Consider the following 21,809-nt stretch of genomic DNA (forward strand, 5'->3'; position numbering starts at 1 on the left):
GGGGACACAATGAACACTCAAAAGCTGGCATCCTTTGTTCCTTGTGCCCTGGTCAGACCACACAGGCTTGGCCATATGAGAACGTGGGTATGAGGGGTGTTAAGCAAAAGAAGTGACTAGACACTATTTACATAAATATCACCTTCCTCTTCCATAGGATCTCACACTGAGTTTTGTTACACTATCTGCCTAAAATTTACCCTTAGTAGAGTCACATCTGTAATAAATCTAAAACTTTTGATGTGATTATGTCCTCTTCCTAATGTATGCTTCCCTATGTCTACTACCCAACACCTACCTTATCTGTTCCCTTAAAAGTGAAAGTTGTAGGAAAATGATTTTTCTCGAGCACTTGGGATGCTAATCCTGGTTGGTCACCATAATACAGCCATGGAAGATTATGCCTCCTGAAAAGAATTACATTGTTTTCTCTAAAGAAACATAATATTTTCATCAAAGAACATTTAGAACAATAATTTTCATACAAAGCTGTTAAAGATGAAAGTTTTAAGAGCAACTTACCAGTAGGGTATTGAATGAATGATGCCTACCCTTGCTGTACTGACAAAAATATACTGAAATAAACCACAGGCATCAGTACTTGATGAACTCAATGAGTTCATATTCATCACACACATATTTCCAAGAGCTTGGCATGCTGTTACATTCGAGTACAACTGCAGCAGAGAAACATAAGAACACAGAAAAAAATATTTAATTACCTCTCCCTTTTGTTAGGCAGTCATAAAATTAATGTTATTTTTAAGAAGTAACTCCTAAACCTTTGTTTTCACTTGAAAGCAATTTCATTTTGTCAATACCTAGTATTTTCTCCCAGGTATTCAGGTACCATATTTTTATGGATCTGCAGATGGCAGCATGAAATCAATACTCTCACTTTTTCAGCTTATTAGTTGCATCCACTAGATGGTAAAAAGTGACAGAAATGTCAAAATCCGTACTTAGAAAACAAAGTAAGACACAAAATGTTTAATACCACTTAGACTGTATGGCAAAGATGACTCCTTCAAAGACCTCAGACTGACAACTACAGATGCATGTAGTGTAAGTATTTTCTCTTCAGTTTTATGTACCTTGTTCAATTTTGGTAAACACATCAGTGCCAAGAGGTGACACCTGGCATCTGTGTGCAGGGGTCACTGCACTGGTATTAACTTTTGCCATCTCCTTACCCCTCTTTGTGTGGGTCAGACCAGCAGCAGCTCATCACATTCAGGCAGCACCTCTGAATGGCTGAGCAGGGTGAGGCAGGCAAACAGGGTAAACTGATGCTGGTGATAAAGAATGGGACCAGTGGGAGAATACATCTCAGAGCTGTGTACATGAGATGGTGATGGGAGCAAAGGGTGTGGGAAAATTCTGAACATAAGTCTGCTGAAATACTGACTGAGAGAACACCTTCCAGCCTGGGAACATGGCCTGAGAGTCTGAAACATCCTTAAGTAGTGCAGCTGGGTACCTGCACTTCAGAGACCTCCTGAGATACCATCAATAAGCACAAACCCAAAGAACTGTAACAGCAACCTATCATCTGGAAAGATGAAAAAGAGGCTAGAAGAGGGAAAACATTCCAGAAGAGTAGGAATAGGCAACTGCAATAGATGGTTGTACATGAAAGAGTAGAAAAAGTCTAGAAAAAACAAAAAAACTAGCTGGAGATATAAAACGTTGTCATCTGTTGGCTGCTCCGGCTGGTGCTGCCATACACCACCTTATGTCTCTCTGATATAAAAATTACTTTTTATCCAAATTGAAGAGTCAATGTCTCCCTGCCTCTTGTCTCTCTCTCAATCTCTACACACAGAGAAGATCTCCTACACAAACTTTTCTATGAGCTCTCCTAGAAAAGTTACCAGGCTGTGGCTAGGGATGCCTGACTGCCTCCAGATCCTGATCATCTTTGAAGTGAAACTTCATCTGTCATCAGTTTTGAGGCCCCACTCCTGGGAGTGGTTTCTTGAGTACTGTACTGGTGCTATTTGGAATAACACACACATATGGGTAATTCATCTTAAGTGCATTTGCTGCTTTCATTTCGTAGAAACTAGTAATATTGAAATGTATGCCTGCTGCTACTATTGACTGCTGCTACCATTGGAGTACACATATACACTTACTTTACTAATCATAACTATAGTCACTTTACCAGTAACAATTTTGCAGTAAACTCTAATAAAAATGTAGGAAATAAAGATTCCATGTGCTTGTGTATTACAGAATCCTGTAAATCCATATTGTGATCTTTGGAGACTTCTAGACCAGGTAACCCTTTGGGTTGTGACAGATAGGGACAAAAAGTAGAACCTGAGAAGTTAAAATATGATCTTCAAGAGAGCAATACAGAAGGAAAATGAGAAGGTGTGATAAAAGAGTTGATAAAAGGGAGACAGAGGCACATGCCCTTCACAAGTGTCTGTGATTCTGTTGCTGCAGCCACTCTTCCACCCATAGTTACTGTTACCCAGAGCAACATAATGGTAAATAACGCTTCCATACAGAAAGCAAAGCAAAGCTAAAAAGGGTGGTTCCATGGTTATGAATAACTGAAAATCAACTAAGAGATAAAAAGCAGGTGCCAGTAAATACTGGATATGTAAGAAGTTAATTTTCTGAGTGATCCCTTACTGGATATGCTCATTTACATCCAAATATATGGATAGTAGGTCACATACCACTGAATATTGAAGGATTTTTTTCTTTAACACCATTCATCTTATGAAAATTCCAATGCTGTAGACTTAACATTGACTAGCCCTCAATATTTGTGAGCATTCTGTATACATAATTATTTCTTTTCTATTCTCATCTCAAAATAAAATTCTCTTAAAAAAAAAGCAAGGTAAGTTCAAAAAATAAAAGTGACATGCTTTTATAGAGTACCGTTCTGTATAAAAAAGCAAACTGCAAACATTAATGACACTCACCCAACAGGCAAAGGCTGAGGACTGCAGGTTTTTCAGAAACCAAGCTGATGTCAGTGTTATACCCTGTAAATAAGGAACTTTTTCAATGTCTGTTCACAGCAACTCATCCATAATGTAACAGTCTGGAAAACTATGCCAGCTAGAAGATGTTACTCATTTTTTTCTAAGACCTTTCTATCCTTTATAAATATCTCAGTCTAACAATATCAGTTCAAAACACAACCACAGTGCAGTAATTTCTTTCACTTCACTGAATTAGACAAAGTATACAGGACAAGAGAGAAATATTTTAAGCTTTGAATGTGGATTCTGTGACGCAGAAATTTTCTTTACCACACAAGAGAAGTACTAACAATTTCAAGAGTAAGATGTTGACTTGGTGGAAAATCTAACTCAGGATCAAATTTTTTCATATTAACTACTTCACAACCTCCTTTTTATAACTACTCACATTTGAACTACACATAGAATTCATACATACAGTAAGCAACTGAAAAGACCTATTTTCAATACAATATTACTTAGAAGATGGCATTTTCAGGGAGCAAACCAATGTTTGATATCAGAAAAACTGAAGACTGCTTTTTACTTTCTTTCAAGTGGTAGCTTTTAACATCAATTCATTTAGGAGCAAAATACATTTCTTAGCCAGACAGCATTTCCTGAATTCAGAACGACCTGGAAAATGGTCCTAACTTTGAGCAGATTTCAGAATTAATGAAAGTTCGTTAGATAAAATAAAGAAAACCCCTTCAATCTTCTCAATAGAATATATTTTCATTCATTTGCCAATTCCAGGAGTGCAGCAATTTCATACACAATCTCAAGCTTTATAGGTGCCCATTTTCTTCTATAAGGTTTAAGATCAAGCAGTAAACTCAAACCTTATGTCTTTTTTCAAATGTTTTACACAAATACAAATTTCATCTGGTAAAAAAGTACAGAGTCACTCATGGACTCTTCAGCATGTTTTTGTGATAAAAGAGTATGCTTTAAATGCACACAATTAATACAAAAGGCCACATGCTACTTGTTTTGATACTAAAGTCATGTAAATTACTTCCCTTTTTAGTTTCCAGGAGGGCATGAATTTTTAAAAGCTTACTCCATTAGAACAATGCTTGGTTGGTGTCAATATCTACACTCTATCTCGATGCAAATGACCTTACAATCACTGGGATCAGACAAAAATGTACCACTTTTGTCTTCCAAGAAGGGGAATTTGAAATACTTACTGAAAGTAAGTAATGAGAATGCTTAAAAGTGTTTTAGAATAAATACACTTACTAGCTGTGCAAAACGAACAGATGCAACTCCCTTTGGGGGTAAGCCTTCACCAGCCAAGAAACACAACCCCCCAGTCTGAAAGAAATAAAAAAATATAAAACTATTGATAAGATATTTATACACCTGAAAATAAGACAAAAATAACTTCTATTTTTCTGAACTTCAGTACAAAAGTCATTCTTCTACTTACTAGAATGTTTGGGCTGTTGCAGTCACAAGACTTGCTTACTTGGATGAATGTCTTTTCACATCTTACACACCTATGGGTCACAAACATGAAGGATGCACTTAAAATGTAGTTAAGTATGATATTTAGTCCTCAGTGAAAGCTGATTACATACCATGCCCAGGAACAGCATCAGCAACTTCACTAGTTCGAACTGAAATTCAAAAGTTATTACTGATTTGCTTCTACTATCAGTGAAGTAGAAAATAAATCAAATAATTAATTATCAGAATAAGAATTCTGTTCTGCTTCCAATCCAAAGCCTGTTTTTTAGTCACATTGAAGCAAGACAGAAAACCCAAGCTGGCCATTTAAGGACTTCAGTGAGCACAAAGCACGGTGGGTTTGATCCAGGATTCCCAATTCCCCGCCTTTAAAACTCTCATCCCAAAGATGAAGTCTGTTTCACAGGAATATTTCATTTAAACTAGCATGACACGTTCAAATTTATCCTCTCAACAGGCAAAGAGCACCCACCTGCTTCCTGATGCATCCGAGGCAGAGAACGACTGCTCACTTCCATTACAGCGTATGCACAATGCCTCATTAAGCAAAACGCCATCGACGCTTCTCTCCACTAAGCAGAAAAGAAAAACAACTGTGACAAAACTGCCTGATGCAAAGTGTCACATAGGTTGAGGTAAATCTGAAAAAAAATTCAGCATATGTGAAGATCTAAAATAAATTCCAAGAGTTTATTTTGAAAAAATCAAGAGCACAACATGCAAATAATATTCACTATAAATGCACAGTCACGTACATATGTATGTGCACATGCAGTTTAGTTTTAAATGAGAAATGCAACATTTCATGTCTGGTTTGGCTGTTCCTCTTATTGATTCTGAGTAAGATTTCAAAAAAAGGCCTCACCGCAAAGTATAGGTTCAAAACAACAAGTTTTCAAATTACTGGGAAAAAAAAATTACATTTCATCTGAAATGATTCACAGAAATGTCACAATTTCCAAGTTTCAAAACTGCATCTTCCACCAACTATATCATCTGGCAAGAGATCTCAAATTTAAGTATTAAAAAAAAAACCAAAACCAAAACCACCAACAAACCAAAGAGAATCAAAAAAAATACAGTACTTATGTACCTGCATGTCAAATTATGGAATCAGCTTTGCTTTCAATATTTTATCATAAAGGCCCAGAATTTATTTTGTAACTCTCATAAAGTTTAAGGTAGAAGACTGGTATTCAATGTTTTCCAGATACCTAGGAAAATTTAAAATTACTGATCTGAAAAACGGTGATTCTCCAATATACTTTGTTAATGTAACCAAAGTGGACATTTGTAATACTTATTCAGAGAATTATAGACATTCCATGTCTTTGAAAATAAGGAAAACTAGAGGTTGCAAGAGCTTTTATGTTTTACACCACTGATGAAAAAACTGTACTTTGCTCTTATGTTTCTACTGTGCAAAATAAGCAAAACCCATTTAACACAAACACTAAATTTAACATTATTTTTCTGTGTACTGAAAAACATCTGCAACTACTAGACAGCATCAAGTAAGAAGCACAGATAGAGGGAAGCACAGGTATAAGGAAACACATCTCAGAAAGTCACAGGTCCAGGTGTCTCAGGAGGCATGAAACCCCCTGACACCAGCCATTTGCTTGGTTTGCTCAGCCTGTTGTCTTCCACCTACTCATGGAGGTATAATTCCTTCACCGTTCTTTATATGTCAAAACATTGTAATGTTTATTTTATAGTCTATAGTGACATTGGGTTTTTTCCAACTTTAATGACAATGAAACTTAAATTCCATTGCCAAAGAGCTTGAAGAAGTGACACACTAGTGTTCATTTATGGAATGTCTGCATAATAGTTTTTTATTGCAATGCTACAGATTTATCTGTTGTCTTTCAGAAATGATGATTAAGATCAAGAGCAATGTTGAATTTTTACATTAGACATAAAAACAAATGTAAAATATTCTTCCTTATTTAACAGAAGAGCATATCTTAGTAAACTCAAATATCTAAAACAAGTGGTACCATCTCATAATTGCCATATATTTTTTACCTAGTATTTCATTAACGGGGCATTTACAATTTCCTTTTGAAGTCAGGCCTTTTGGGCAAGTAATACAATTCCATCCATCTTGAGTAACTCCACTCTAAAAGAAAATATAAAGCTATTAGAATTTTCAAAAATATAGAGCTCACTCAGTTTCTGTGAAGAATGCCTTATCCAGCAATTAGTTACTAGAAAATGTGTTCAAATAAAACATCAATAACATTCATGAAGCTTTTAAAGATAAGAAAAGACTAAACAATCTGGCAAAAGTAATTTCTAGCAGACACACACAAAAAAGTTAAGCTCTTCCAAACCTGCTAGCTTGCATCCTTCAGGGAAAATTAAAAGCAGAATGTTTAAAAAGAGATACATTGAATAAACATAATAATGCATACACATACATTTTGCATATCAATTGCAATTGCACATCAATATACAGAAGTAACGGAAATGGAAGAGTTCTACGTGAAGCAGTTTATATAATTGTTTGGAATTTTGTACCTATCCAGACAGTTCACATCCACACTTATTTTATAATATGAAGTAACTGCACTACATATAAAAACCCCTGAGGAAAATGAAGATAACTGTTTCCCCTCAAGTGCTACTGATGTTACTTCCCTCTCCACTATCATGATTTTATCTTTGCAAAAGCCTTGGCAGTAGATCAAAGTCAAATGCCACCATTGCAGGAAAGAGGAAGGAACAGCAAAAGATCACAACACAAAAGGATATTTGCCAAAGTCTTTGTTTAACACAGCAAGAAGATGGAGAGAAAAGGGGAATTACCTACATAGCCCATTAGCCATTGAACACCTAACTCAGGCAAGTAAGCTGCTCTCCTGGGAGTTCTTCTATAGTTTTTGAAGGGAAAGAAGTATTTAGGAAGGCTTCACCCTCAAAGGTTGATTTGCTGGAAAAATATATTTCTTTGCTTACTATAGTGGGAAAAATCTGGTTAAGCCTGGTGTCTCTGGATCAATGCTGAGATTATGACACAAAATTATAGCTCAAGTTATCAAGGAAAGTCAGAAGAACTGATCAAACAATAATTATGATTAAAGTAACATAATAACATCAGCTCATTTTGAAGTAAGAAGATGAAATATCGCAGTTTATGAAGATACAGCCTAAATATTCCAATGATAGTATTTACATCAATAACAGTTAAGATACGTATGAGCTGAAAAGCCTCTTTAACATTGTACAGAGTTGTGCTCTCTGGGCAAGGACAAAGCAGAGAAGAAATGCAGTGGAAGGAAGTTAAACACTTAAAAAAATTCTTATTTTGTCCGTGGGGTAAAATCTGTAATGAAAAAAGCCTGCGAAATAATAGAAATAGACAATTCTAAATTGAAAAATAATGCTACATACAAGTACGGTCTTAAAAATTCCCAATCAAAGACTATTATGTAAAAATATTTAAAATTAATGAAAAATAATTTGCAGTCAGGATAAAATTTAAAATTAAAACCCCCATAATGGTTATGATTAGTATTTTATATGAAACATTCAACACTTACCATATTTTCTGGGCATTTTTCACAAGTAACAGAGAACCCATCATTACTAGAAACCATCCTGTATCCTGGCTCACATACACAGGAACTACCTGAAGAAAACAAAACAAATGCACTTTTAATCTATATAAAACTGTCTGGTTGCAACAGAATACTAAGAGCAGCTACTATTGTTCTCAAGAGACCAGAATGGATTATTAGATAGACACATAAAGCACTTGAGTGAGATGTGAATGAAAATCATCTTGCTTTTTAAAAAATGCCCATGTTACAGTTTGACACAGATGTTTTAGGAGAATGTTACAAAGCTGACTGACCTACCAAGGTGGAACAGGGACCCAGAACTTGTATTTTGTGGGTTTTTTAATTAAACCAAAATTCACCAGTTGGTCTGTAATAGATATAATCTCTCCATCTAAATGCCACAGCCTTTCCTCCCTACAACACCAGCATTATATGTTTGTATACAGGTTTTATTCTTTCAATTTGAAAAAGTCCTAAAGCCAAAATGTGTTCCTACGAAAAGGTTTTTCAAAATGTGCTCGTAGTACAAAAAGCTGTTTTAAACTCAAGGCTTTTAAAATTGTGCATGAGGATCAAGATTTATATTTAATGGTTTTCAGTGAGTGAACAGAACATATTTAACATTTTATATGAAATTAAACACTATTTTCATGGCACAGTATAATGATAATCTCCTAGTGCTCAACATATTTTAAAGAAATTTTTCCTGACTCAGTGTCAAGAACTTCTCTCTGCACTTTTAAACAAATATCACAAACCAAAATTGATTATCTGTACTAATAAACTGCTTTTATTGTTTAAGCTTATAGAACTCCGCAGGCAAAAATTATGTCAAATTCTGTGTAAAGTTTTATAACCTTACATTTTAATAAGACCAGCTGTACAGAAACACTTGTCAAAGTGATCAACCATTTCCACTTAATTCTAAAGAAGAAAAAGCCTGATTGGATTAGATCAATGAAAACTTTGAGTTGTGACACTCAGTGACAATACCTAGGTTTTCAGGCATGTTACCTGAAAGGAGAATTAAGACTGATGAGCTAGCCAGGGAGTGTATGGGTAACCACAACTGGAATTAAGTCAAGATGCAAACAGCACTGAGTGGCACCTACCTACACCGCTCCAGTCAGATCGGCAGGAAAAAACAAACCCTTGACCCCCCCCCTTGGATTTTTCCTCTCCTTGAAGCCCTTTATTTAGAAGAAGATTCAGCTTAAAAGGGAGTTATGCATCTAGACACACACCTTATCAGGGAATCAGAAAACAAATAGTGTATTTTTTTCCAGTAAGTGTATTATGGGATTAGTCTTTAGGGCACCGTGGTGGTGGTGGAAATGATGAGCAGCTTCCACGCTTCAGCTGTGAACACAGCCCTCCACTTCGCTGCTTCTGACTGAAGAACCAGATCTGAAGAGAGATGTTGTTGGGTCCCAGTCTCAACTTTGTACATGCAACAGGGAACTCCCACTCTGGTTGGACTGTGTATTTACAAAAGATGGACCCTTTAATACCTGCCTATGCCCTAAAGAAAGCAGCCAACTATCTGTACTTTCCGTTTAGTACTGTCAGGCGGAGTTGTATCTGCTCCAAGTTCCCGTCTGGGACTTGGACTGGCATAGGCACAGCCCGAGGATCTCAGACACTTGGTATCTCAGACACTCAAGTTTGGCAAGGAGTTTGAAGTTACAGAAGTGTTCTAGAACATAATTTCAGGGTCTTATGGAATTTTACATATGAAAATTCAAATACAATATAATGCTCGAGGAAATAAAGATGATTAGACAAAGGTTGAAAGGGCGACTGTTTCCCCGCCACAGCCTGAGCCCCGCCTGCGCATCTCCCGCTGCTGGGGGCGGATTCAGCGCGGAGCCGCCCGAGCCCCGCCTCCCCCTTCGCTCACCGCCGGCGTTCTGCCGCTGGTGGGCCCCGCAGGGCGAGCAGGCCAGGCGGGAGCTGTCGAAGTAGCGGTCGGCGCCGCAGTCGGCGGGGCGCTGGAGCGGCACGGAGAAGCCGCGGGCGGGGGGCAGCGCGGCCGACAGCGCCATGAGCAGCGCGGCGGCGGCCCCGCGGCCCCGCGTCGCCATGGCCACCCCGCGCGTCGCCCGCGCGCGCCGATTGGCCAGAACCGCGGTACGGCGAGCGCCGGGGGCCCGGCGCCGCAGCACGCGAAGCGTTCGCGGGGCGGGCCGGGGGCGGGGGCACAAGGCCGAGTTTATGTATTTGGTCTGCGGTTCTGTTCGTCTTGTGCGAGATCAGGAGCGAGGAGCAAGCGGACACCGAGGTCCGGTTTGCACTTTCCGGTACTTCGTCTCTAGAACTGGTGCCCAGTGTATCATACAAATGTAACTCTTGTTTGTAATGTCTCCCCAGAGAGGAAAGTGGTAACGATGAAAACACAAAATAACTAGAGCGATGGTTGCTCAGCCACAGTTACTCCTGTACCTTGTACACCTTTGTCACACTCTCACTTTGTCGCTTTGTTCACATTCCACAGAATGACAGAATGAGTCCGGTTGGAAGGGACCACACTGGGTCATCCGGTCCAACCTCCCTGCTCAGGCAGGGCCATCACAGGGCACAGCATTGCGACCTGAGAGGTCTTGAGTGCCTCCAGTGAGGGAGACTGCACAACCTCTCTGGGCAGCCTGTTCCAGTGCACCCTCACAGGAAAGTTCTGCATGCTCAAGTGGAACTTCCTGTGCATGTTTCTGCCTGTTGCCTTTCTCTCATTCCCTCAGATGTAACCAAAACTTTGCAAGACACTGTGTCCTGCATTTTAGTTATTTCTCACTGTCCCTCTCCTGCGTGCTAATTGCCTAACTATTATGATTTTCGACATTAGCAAGTTTTATTTCTGGATTAATTTTGTTGTCTCAACAACTGTTGAAAGGTTGAGTTGATGTTTTCAAGTCGAATTACCAGTCCCCAGCCTCAAGTTCATGTAAATTTGACTGTGTAAACATGTAACTTTCTACCGGTGTGCTTGATTTGTGGAAACCTACACCTTGTACCCTACACAGAAAAAACGATGTCTTATTTCTAAACAAGACTCTGTATTGAGAGAGCTCCTAAACTCGGCAAGATTGCTACGTTAATCTACCTAGTATCATAAATAGTTGTTTGGGTTTTTTTTCCCCTATGTAAAATGGAGCAGACGAGTACTGGATATGCATAGAAAGACAGGAGAGAACACGTAACGACAGGGAAGACAAGTAGGATAAACATTAGGATGAAATACCTCACTTGCACAACCAAAGTACCCTGGCTCTGCCCTTCCCACTTAACCTTGAACATTTCCTTCTTCTCTTCCATTCCTCCATCCCTGCCTTCCCTTCCTCTCACAACGCAGGTTGAGCCAGGCCCGAGCTGCGTTAGAAATCCTCTCTAGGGATTGGAAACGCAGCGGTGAGCGGTGCCTGAGGCTCGGCACGCGCCGGCACCGACGGGAATGAGCCTGAGGACAGCGCACAGCGCGGCAGCGGCACGGTCCCTGTGTGACCGATCTCTACATACAGATCTATCACCGCACAGGTCTACCACTACGCATATCTATAATCACACAGATCTATTATTACACAGCTCCCTCAGATCTACTTGGACGGGGACCGCAGCCTCGGCCCACGGCAGATAGCGCATGCGCACTCTCCATGCGGCACAGCTTCCGCCCGCGCGCCGATGGGGACGCGTGGCCCGCGCACGCGCAGCTGCAGCGGAGGGGGCGGGGTCACAGCGCGCGGCGTTTCCCGCCCCGCCCGGAGGTGCGCGCGCGCCCCTGCGCTCGCGGGCCGGAAGCGCTCGCGCAGCGCAGCTTCCCCTCAGCGTTGAGGGGGGCAGTGGAGGCGGCGCCATCTTGGCGGAGCCGGGAGCTGCGGGGCCCGTCCGAGCGGCGTGTCCGGTGGGTGCGTGGATGGATGGCATGAGGGACAGAGCACGCCTCCCCGGGGTGTGGCGTGTTGCCCAGGGCGGCGCGGAGTTTGCCCGTTTTCGGTTGCCCGACTTTCGCGGCTCCGCTGCGCAGCAGCTCCGTGTGTCCCGGCCTCCTCGTATCCCTGGGCTTCCCACCCCCCTTCCCCGCACCCAGTGGCTCTGTCAGTCCTGTGTCCCGGTGTCGGGAAGCAGACGGTCTTCTCCGAGGGGGCGGAGCACCGGCGGCTCTGGCGGGCCGCAGCGCGTGTGGCGCGGGGCGGCCTCCTCTCGCCCCGTGCCCCTTGCCCGTTCCGTGCCCTGCCGCCCGCCGCGCCTGCCTCCTGCAGCGCTGGTGCCGCCGGGGCGACGTGCTCGGAAGCCGTTCCGTGCTATACTCGACCGTGTAGCGGGCCCAGCTGCAGAGCTCACTCACGTTTTACTTCAGCACTGTGAAAACTGTTATTCGCAGAAGCTTGCTTTCTCTATTAAGGCTTATTTGAAGAACAGAATAAGAAAACTTTCCGTGTTCCAGTTGTTCTATACTGGATCAATTTCGTAGTTGGGGTGTTTCTGTGGGTGTTCTTTCTAGCTTGTAGTCTGTGTAATCTTTCAGTGTTACGATAAAAATATTAGTGTAGTGCAGACTTAGTTTTCTACTGTGTTTACAAGTTGTGGATTATTTTAATGGCTGTAATGTTTGCCGAGGCTGTGGAAGAATAGGTACTGTACTGTTTTCTAGCCAATTTTCGCATATATAAAATTTCATAAAACTGTGTACACTTCTGTGCTTTTAAATTGTGGCATGAAGTCGTTTACTTATTCTCCAAATCCTTGCTCTCTGAAGTCTCTTTTTAGTTAATGCATTGCTCTTACTTTTCATGACAAGTCAACTTTTTGGTTATGCACTTTAAGTTGTTGCATGGCTTGTCTATGCTTTCTACCCATGTGTAATTGTTTTTTACTATGCAGTCAGTAAGAGCTATTATTTGGACTTGCATTTGTTTATGGACTTCTTGGAGATCACATTATGATCTGGAATTGCTGTGTCTGGTTTTCACCACTGAAGGTTGTGTATTGTATCCCTGGTGCATCGTGGAGAATTTGCTGTTTATCACTGAAGAACTATGGAGGAGAGCTGGTGTGAATGATGTTTAAAAATTGGGATAAGAAAGCGGAGTTGTGAATCCAGAAGTGCTACAGATTAAATACATCATGAAGTAGCAGGGCAGTGGATTTGCTTTTTCAAGACATGAAGGTGCTGTATGAAAATTCTGCCCTTGAGTTCTCCATGCTTTTTGGCACTGCCATTGCATCTGTTGAGAAGACACGTTGTAAAGTGTTCTGGGTCTGGCTGGGATGGAGTTAACGTTCTTCACAGCAGCTCATACAGTTCAGTTTGGATTTGTGGCTGAAAGAATATTGACAACACATCGGTGTTTTGGCTGTGGCTGAACAGCACTTGCACAGTATCAAGGCTTTATCTGTTTTCCCTACTCTGTTCCTCCAGTGTGCTCAGAGTAGGCGAGAAGCTGGGAGGGACATGGCTGGGACAGCTGACCCAAACTCACCAAAGGGATATTCTGTGACATGTAACATCATGTTGGGCAACAACAACTGAGGTAGAGGAAGAAGTATTTTGATGGTTTTGGTTTCTTTGGGGGAGTTTTTTTGTGGCTCCCGAGGCAGTTGTTATTTGGAGGAAGGCTGGACATCAGTTAGCCTGTGGGAGGTGGTGAGTGATGTCTTCTGTTTTGTGTTTTTCTTTCCACTGATGAAACTGTCTTGACCCACAAGGTTCTCGACTTTGTTCTTTCCCATCCTGCTGATGGGGACAAGGAGTGAACAATCGGCTGTGTGGGTGCTTGGCGGCTGACTAGGGTCGACTCACCACAAAAGTATAGAGAACAGATGGTCTTCAGTGAAGTTTCTAAATGGGCAGTTGTTTTTCGTTTGTTGTGCTTACAGCCTGCTGGTGCAGAAGTGATGTGGAGTCCATTATTGACAGAATTTGGGCTTTGCTCTTGTTTTGCTGAGTTCAGGTGGAGTGACAGTTACAGTTGTTGATAGATCACTTGTGATCAGGATTAGTGCTTTACAGAACAAGGTTTGTAGGAGGAGTATTCTCAAATGCTCAGAGCGTTGGGCTGTTGTGTTTGTTTTAAAGGGATGCAGTAATTTGCTGCAGAGGCTTCTGTTCTGAGAATATTGTGGTATTTATTGTGTGATGTTAGGAAATGTTGAAAATCAGGGTATGTTAAGTCAGTGTATTCAAGCTTTTCTTGTTCTTTTGTTTGAAGACAGTAGACTAAGGATATACGGAGAATACTGAAGTTGGCTTTGTAAATTCAGGTACTTCCTGAAGCTTCTCCTTGTTGGATGTTTTTGCTTTTTCATTTGATGGGCTTCACTGTGTACATTAAGTACAGTGCTGGACTGGTGAGTAGCATACGCGTGGAGTTTGACACCAGGTGGATTTCAGAAGAACGGACATGTTGTGTAATCCTGAGATGGACCTGAGCACCTTACAAGAACTCAGTTGAGAACTGTTCCCTTGATACACTGGCAGTCTGTTTTATTGCAACAGTTCAGTGTGGCACAAGTGATGACCAAGTAATCTCATCGTGTTTTCATCGTTTCCAGAAGTCAAATTTTGAATTTCTTTGCTTCTAAAATGGAAACAGATCCAGTGCATGGCATCCTGGAACATGGAAGGAGTTCTTCACATGGGTTCATAACATGCTTGGCTTTACTATTAGCCACTGCTATGGATGGGCTGCAGCAGTGTAGCACAGTGTGTAAAGCAAGGTACAGGTATCAGCCATTAATTATGTTTCATTTTCTTTCCACAGTTAAGTTGATTTTACAGAATTTATCAGGTCTCCAAAGCAGAAACAGGTAAGCTGCCAAAAGCTTAACACGTCTCACTGAATATTGTGACAAGATCATACACAGCTTTTTTTCCTCACAGACTGGTGGCTGGCAACTAGGATATGCTTGTGGCCGCTGCAGTTAATATTCTGACTACGCCAAAGAGACAACATTTTTGAATGCTGAGAAAACATACATTATTGAACAGAGCTGATCACTGGGTAGAGCAGCTTGTCAAAGCAGTAAAGTCATCACTGTTGTGAATTACTTCATTTTCCAGTGACATAGTTATTCTTTATCCTTTTATCAACTAGTGTCCTGTTCAAAAGTAAACTGGATTTTTTTGTTCCTTAGGAGTGGGCAGAGATCTCTGGCATATAGTAACTATGCCATGAAAGACTTGAGGTGTGCTTTCGGTATTGTGGATGGTGAGGAGTGACTTAGGTGGATTTTGTTGCCCTTAGGGTAGGGAATATTGATAGATATGTGTGTGTGTGCCAGTGGAGTAGCTAATTGTTCTGACTAATCAACATTCAGGGAATTGTGTTTTATTCTTGTTCTCGTGAACTTGTGGGTTTTTTGATACCTTCTCTCTTGATGAGACAAGGGCATTCATTAAAAAGGCGCTAGCTTCTTAAGTGATAAGAAACTGTAATAGCTCAGTACTAAAGACGTCCTATCATGTGTACCTTTTTGTCTGCAGGTGATTTTTGCTGTGGGTTGAGCTCAGCATGGCTGTAGTCATCCGTTTACAGGGGCTCCCTGTTGTTGCGGGTCCTCCAGATATTCGTCGTTTCTTCTTGGGATTGAATATTCCTGATGGAGGTGTGCATATTATTGGAGGAGAGATTGGGGAGGCTTTTATTATATTTGCAACAGATGAAGATGCACGGCGTGCCATGAGCTGTTCGGGAGGGTTTATCAAGGACTCGCGCATAGAGCTCTTTCTCAGCAGCAAGGCAGAGATGCAGAGTACCATAGAAATGAGCCGAAAACGATTTGACCGTGGGGGACGAGAAGGTATGTCTGGCTCTAGAAGAACAGGTACTAATGGTTCTAGCGCGTCAGGTGTTGGAGATATACCACATTTAGTTACGGCTTCTCCAAAAGGAATAAGAAAGCCTAGTTACGGGCCACCAAATCGCCTGGAGGCTGGTTTCCATACCAACGGCACGAGATACGGTGATATGGGTATACCTAAGTCAAACTATCAGTTAAGAAAGGATCCTCACCCGTTTAACCCAGATGATCGTTACTTATTCCTACGTGGTATACCTTACTCTGCAACAGAAGTTGAAGTACGTGGTTTCCTATCGGGGATACGTGTGGATGAAGTGATTCTGATAAAGCACCGCAATGGTTTAAACAATGGTGACTGCTTGGTAAAATGTGCTACCCCTGGTGATGCCTTAGAAGGACTTAAACGTCATCGGCAATACATGGGTCAGAGGTTTATAGAAATTAGTCCAACTACAGAGGAACGGTGGATCGAATGTGGTGGGAGGATAGACGTGCCAGATGAAATGGATCACTTTTTGTGTGAAGACCATTCTCCAAGAAGTTCAGGCTACATGCATTCAAGGAAACATTCTCGTTCACGATCACCACGGAGACAAAGAACGCATTCTCGTTCATCTCCCAGTCAGGAATATTACATACACTTAAGAAATCTATCTTTCAATGTGGAGAAGAGAGATTTGAGAGATTTTTTTCCTGATCTGGATATACACAGCAAACAGATCAAGATTCTAACAGATAAGCATCAGAAAAGGACTAGAGATGCCTTTGTGGTGCTAAGGAATGAGAGAGAATATCAGGCTGCTTTGGAATGTCATAGAAAGGTTCTTCTCAATCGACCTGTGTACATTTTTCCAATTTCAAGAAAGTCAATGTTGAAAATAATTGACTCTTGTGAGAGGAAAAGATCACTGGACAGAGATCATCTTGGACAGGCCATATCGGAAAAAAGTTACCGGGAAGGTCATTCTAGCCCTAAAACTTGTGTTTATGTAAGGAATTTTCCATTTGATGTGTCAAAAATTGAAGTGCGAAAGTTCTTTGCAAGATTTGATATTGACGAAGATGATATTTACTTGCTCTATGATGAAAAAGGAGTTGGACTGGGAGAAGCACTAGTGAAGTTTAAATCTGAAGAACAAGCTATGAAAGCAGAAAATTTAAATCGCCAAACATTTTTGGGAACAGAAGTTTTAATAAGACTTATATCTCAAGATCAGATGGAGAAGTTTGGTGTAGCTGCACCATTATCTGCACCAAATCAAATGCACAGTCATTCACATCTGTATGACAGAAGTGACCTCTCCCGTCCAGTTGGTTCACCATCTGGGCCACCACAAGGGCCGCCCATGCATTCATTTGGTCCCCCTGGGAATTTCAGGCATCATTCTGAATTTAGACATCCCCCTGAGGACTTCATGTGCCCTCCTAAGGATTTTAGGGGTCCACCACCCCTCATGGATTTTGGTGGTGACAGTGAACCTTTTGGCAGAATGGAGTTCGGGAATAATAAAATGGGAAATTTTCCTGAAGGAAGATTTATGCCAGAGCCAAATTTCAGTGGTGGTTCTGAACGTGTTGTTCCTGTTCTGTTGAAAAATTTACCTTTTAAAGCTACTCCTAATGAGATTCTGGATTTTTTCTATGGCTACAGAGTGATACCAGAGTCTGTTTCTGTGCAGTACAATGAACACGGATTACCTTCTGGTGATGCCATTGTTGCTATGACAAACTATGAGGAAGCTGTGGCTGCTATTAATGAGCTGAATGATAGGCCCATTGGTCCACGGAAAGTGAAGTTGAGTTTGCTGTAAAGGAGGAAAAGATGCTCTAGTAACACATTCTAGGTTTGACAGTATTGACGGTTATTTTAACTTTTAATTACTGGAAGATGCAAAAGAGTTTCTATCAACGGTTGTAAATAATACCCAGTTCAGTTGTTAACCGCTTGGTTGAAATACCTGTAGGACATTGAATGTCATACATCAAGGTGTAAAGGGGTGGAGTTGTAATGCTTTGGTTTTTTTTTTTTTTTTAAATTAATTCCAGTCTTACGTCTTTGCATCAAATAAAAACGTAAGTGCTGGTTGCCTGACCACACAAATGGTTCAAATAGATTTTCAGTGCTACCTACGTTAGTATATGAGACTTCTTACTGAGATTAGCTTAGTAAGATTTTAAAAATTACTGATTTTTTTCTTTTTGTGCAAACTTTTCAGATTTTATTCGGTTTCATGTGTTTGCAGGCATTCCTGTTTAAGAGCTTCCTGTTCTCATTAGCTGGCCTTGCAACTTTTTTAAAATAAAAAGGAAATTTCCATTTAAATGTGTGTCTTATATTTAAAACTTCTATAGTTGATGGTCTCACTATTATGCTCAGCAGCTCTGGGTCTTGGTGAGAACGATGCTGGCTGCTTGTCTGGAGAATGAACTGGTAGTTTGTCAACACAGCAAAGGGTGGGTAGTCTACAGAGATTGCAGAGGCTGTATTCAGCAGTTAGGCTTTTTTCTCACTCACTGTAGTAACTCCTTGAGGCAGAAAATGAATGTTGGAGTTAGATCAAGAATTCTGTCTTCAGTGGTTTTGTTTTATCTTCATATGCTGCATAATATGAATAGTAATTGGCTAATGATGTCTGGATGCATTCCAGGTCAATCTCTGATTAATTTTAACTAACATCTGTCACTGGCAACCAAGCTGACAACCAACTATGTTATTTTCTTACGTAATAAAATAAATGCTTATGTCAGCATTTAGAAGGTCATTTTCATTGGTTTGTTACCAGCATATTTAAATTTTGGGAAGAAATAAGAGGTAGCTTGGAAAAGCTGTGTCTCCAAAATTAAGGCTTAGTAGGAAACTTTGTGTGGGCAAGGACACAGTTGGCATTGCAGTTGCCCAAGGTGGTACCTGCAGTACTAAAGGACTGAGTTGCAGTCCCTGCAAACTGAGACAACAAAGTTGCAACTTGGCAGTGAAAGCTTTTAACCTTTGCATGTTCAATACTCAGAATTGCTAAATTCATGAAGTAGGGAGGTCTCTGTTCCAATCCCCTCCTCAAAAGCAAGTTTCAGCTAGAATGGGCTAGTCAAGGCCTTGTCCATTGCATCTTTAATAGCTCTGAGGACAGAGCTGTCTGGACAGCCTTTCTAGTGAATGATTCCCCCCTCACCCGTGGTCAAACCTTAATTATTTTCTGTGAAGTCATCATTGTGATTGCAGAACTTCCATGCCAACCGTTTGGTACAAGCAAACAAAATGAATGGAATATTTTGTTCTGTAATATTTAAAAGATTAGTGTAGCTTTATTTCTTCTGCATATTATTTATTCTGTTTTAACTGCCAAGAAAAAAGCTTTTTGAATGATAATGCAAGGTCTGTATATGCAGATTGCTCTGAGCAAAGAAACGTAATGGCCAAGGGTTGAAATTCTGAAGACTTAGCATACTGTTTTTTGCTTTCTGGTAGCAATTGGCTTCAGAATCGTACAGGTTCGAATTCTCTGAACTTAAAAGGAATTAAAACCCAACGATTTTGTGCTTTATTTAATTGCTATCAGGAAAGAGATTAAGGAGTCAGAAGATGCTGCAGGGAAAATAGAGACATGAGAATCCTCAAAATAAACTTCCCTGACCATCATGTTGAAAACTTTATTGTGAATATTTTTGTAAGCTAGTATCTTTACACACACAACACTAAGCTGTATTGAAAATGTGAATACAACAACTTCTCCAGTTAATCAGTTTTAAATGATTTGTTGATTTAAAGCATTTCTGCAACAGGAGATTTCAAACTTGGAGGCTGGAAAGGTAAGAGTTTAGTAGGTTGTTTTGCCAATAAAATGTGAGATAATATTTTAGAAAAAAATTACCTGTTTTCAGAAAAGGTTAAGAGTAATTGCTAATAAGATACCATTCGTTTTTCAGATGGTAAACTTCTTTTCCTTCTTAGTGAACGTAGAAAAAGTATCATAAAGCTTGTAATGGCAGAGGTCATAGTTAAGGCGTTACAGAATGGTCTTTTGTTTGCCATGTAGCTGATCTGTATTTGATTTAAAGCCAGATTAGAGTTTATGACACTTAGGGTTAATCTGAAATGTTTGATTGCTAGACCAAAATAATTTTTTTTCAAGGTCTATAAAAAGCTGTATCAAAGTATGTACAGATGCACAGGATACTTGGGAAAGGATGCCAGGACACCTGTTAAATAATAAGGTTAACAGGAGAGTGGGTTCTTGTTTTATAGCTCTTATCTGATTGGTGTTTTGGGGCTGTGTCTGTTCCCACTGCCTCTGTAATGCCCTTGGCATTATGTTCTGATTCTGCCTGCGTACACGGTACAGGGGCATGGTGTGATGACAGCATTTCCTGGTAACAGGGTTTTGTAACATCAGATGTTTAGTGGCTTGGAGGCACTGTATTTCCAGTACAAAGGACAAATCAGACTGTCTGTAATTACAAGGCTTGAAGTACTGTTCTTCCTTTTTAAGTACTATCCATATAAAGAGCAAAAAATGAAAAGCTACAGTTTGTGATGCTGATATAAAACATGGCAAGTTTCCTTAGTTATGCCTTCTCCGAAGTTGCTTTTGCTACAATTGTTCAAAAATTCTGATAAAAAAGAGAACACTTTCTGTTGTCAAAAACTAGAAATTGTGATCATCTACGAAAGCAGCTTGAGCATTTAGAGGAGGTCTAACAGGACAGTGATGAGCACCCTTAATCCCAAAGGAATGTGACAGTGAGTTCAACAGAGAGGCAAAATAGTCGAGGCAAGAATGGATACATTCCTGTATCATCTAGGTGCCAGTAGTAAAAAGTACAAATGAGTGAGTGAATGGAATAACTGCAAGTCAGTCTTCCAGTATGCACTCCCTCATACCATCAGAAAGTTCTTTGCAGAAGTATCTTTAGGTAATATTTAGTTCTTTACTAACATCCTAAATTGTTATTCTGGCTGTGAAGTATTTTAATCAGGGTCTCTTCATCTGTAGTTTCAAGGTCACAATTTCTGTGCAACATGCAGAGTTAAGGCATCACACATGCAGGACAAAGTTGCCCAACCCTTTACTTCCTTTCTGGAAGTTTTTCTGTGATTCCTGAAGTTGACTTTTTTGTGATGAAGGAAGAATGAATTTCATGCTTGTTAACTGCATAATCTTTTAGAGGGCAATTAATGTAAACAAAACTGCCAATTTTTTCAGAATAGCTTTGTCAAGGTGTGATACACAAATATTTGCTTTTTGTATCTATGTATATTATATGAGAAATTGAAATTGTTAGGAAGTTTGCCATCTCTTTTGGAGATGGACAACTTCATTGTGTGTGAAATGGTAAAGTGGTGATCACCAGAATTCTGATGTGATACAACTACTGAAGTGCCTTAGTTGCTGAAATACATGGGGATTAATTACATAGATACTTAAAAAATTTTTGCTCATTGGTATTTACCCCTTGCCAGCAGTAATTCAATGTCAATGTATGTAGTGCTGGTGTGAAATTATTTTCTAGTTTTAAAACAGAACCCTATTATGAACTTTTCACTTATTTTCATTACACTGATTTTTGGCAAAACCTGTTTTTTCAGATGTCAAAACAGGTATGCATTGCATACTTTGCATCAGTGGACAAAAGTAGCATCAATATTATTAATGCACTTCCTGGTTTATTTCTGTAACTGAAAGAAGATTTTGTTATAACTTAAAATTATTTTCCCGATCACAGGTTTAAATTCTTCTGGATTTGTTCTTAAGCAGATGCTGGAGGTGAAGAGTGCAGTAGCAGCTTTCTGACAGACAACCACACACTGTTAAAAATTAACACATGCAACCTCTGTCTCAAAACAGGACAAGAAATTACATTCAAAATCTGTAATTTCCTGTATGTTTGATGGAACCAGTAACTGAATCATGTAGCTAAACACGTGAAATTTGAACTATGTATAGCATGTCAACTAATATAATAAACATCAATATACAATATCCAC

At 40.2% G+C, this 21,809-nt stretch overlaps 2 protein-coding genes across 4 annotated transcripts in view; one reads left to right on the forward strand and one right to left on the reverse strand.

Annotated features, from left to right (window-relative positions):
* Positions 1 to 10,169, reverse strand: part of TMEM67 (transmembrane protein 67) — a 32,334-nt gene extending 22,165 nt beyond the window's left edge. The window contains exons 1-9 of the mRNA XM_063391157.1: positions 9,933 to 10,169; positions 8,012 to 8,100; positions 6,495 to 6,588; positions 4,936 to 5,035; positions 4,423 to 4,492; positions 4,233 to 4,307; positions 2,946 to 3,008; positions 523 to 677; positions 299 to 407 (exon numbers count right to left, since the gene is read on the reverse strand). Of these exons, the coding sequence (XP_063247227.1) occupies positions 299 to 407; positions 523 to 677; positions 2,946 to 3,008; positions 4,233 to 4,307; positions 4,423 to 4,492; positions 4,936 to 5,035; positions 6,495 to 6,588; positions 8,012 to 8,100; positions 9,933 to 10,116 (939 nt within the window). The 5' untranslated portion in view covers positions 10,117 to 10,169. The remainder of the gene's footprint in view (positions 1 to 298; positions 408 to 522; positions 678 to 2,945; positions 3,009 to 4,232; positions 4,308 to 4,422; positions 4,493 to 4,935; positions 5,036 to 6,494; positions 6,589 to 8,011; positions 8,101 to 9,932) is intronic.
* Positions 10,170 to 11,799: 1,630 nt separating this feature from the next.
* On the forward strand, positions 11,800 to 18,149 carry RBM12B (RNA binding motif protein 12B). Of its 3 annotated transcripts, none has more exons than XM_063391210.1 (3): positions 11,800 to 11,927; positions 14,788 to 14,833; positions 15,510 to 18,149. In XM_063391210.1, exon 3 carries the CDS (start codon positions 15,538 to 15,540, stop codon positions 17,635 to 17,637), a length of 2,100 nt encoding a protein of 699 aa, XP_063247280.1. In that variant the 5' UTR covers positions 11,800 to 11,927; positions 14,788 to 14,833; positions 15,510 to 15,537; the 3' UTR covers positions 17,638 to 18,149. The 3 variants fall into 3 exon arrangements, with proteins under 3 accessions (XP_063247280.1, XP_063247297.1, XP_063247287.1); XM_063391217.1 differs by having other exon boundaries at positions 11,846 to 11,931; XM_063391227.1 differs by lacking the exon at positions 14,788 to 14,833 and having other exon boundaries at positions 11,804 to 11,927.
* Positions 18,150 to 21,809: the final 3,660 nt, after the last annotated feature.

The sequence above is a fragment of the Prinia subflava genome, chromosome 1 (assembly GCF_021018805.1).
Source record: "Prinia subflava isolate CZ2003 ecotype Zambia chromosome 1, Cam_Psub_1.2, whole genome shotgun sequence".
Classification (NCBI taxonomy): domain Eukaryota; kingdom Metazoa; phylum Chordata; class Aves; order Passeriformes; family Cisticolidae; genus Prinia; species Prinia subflava.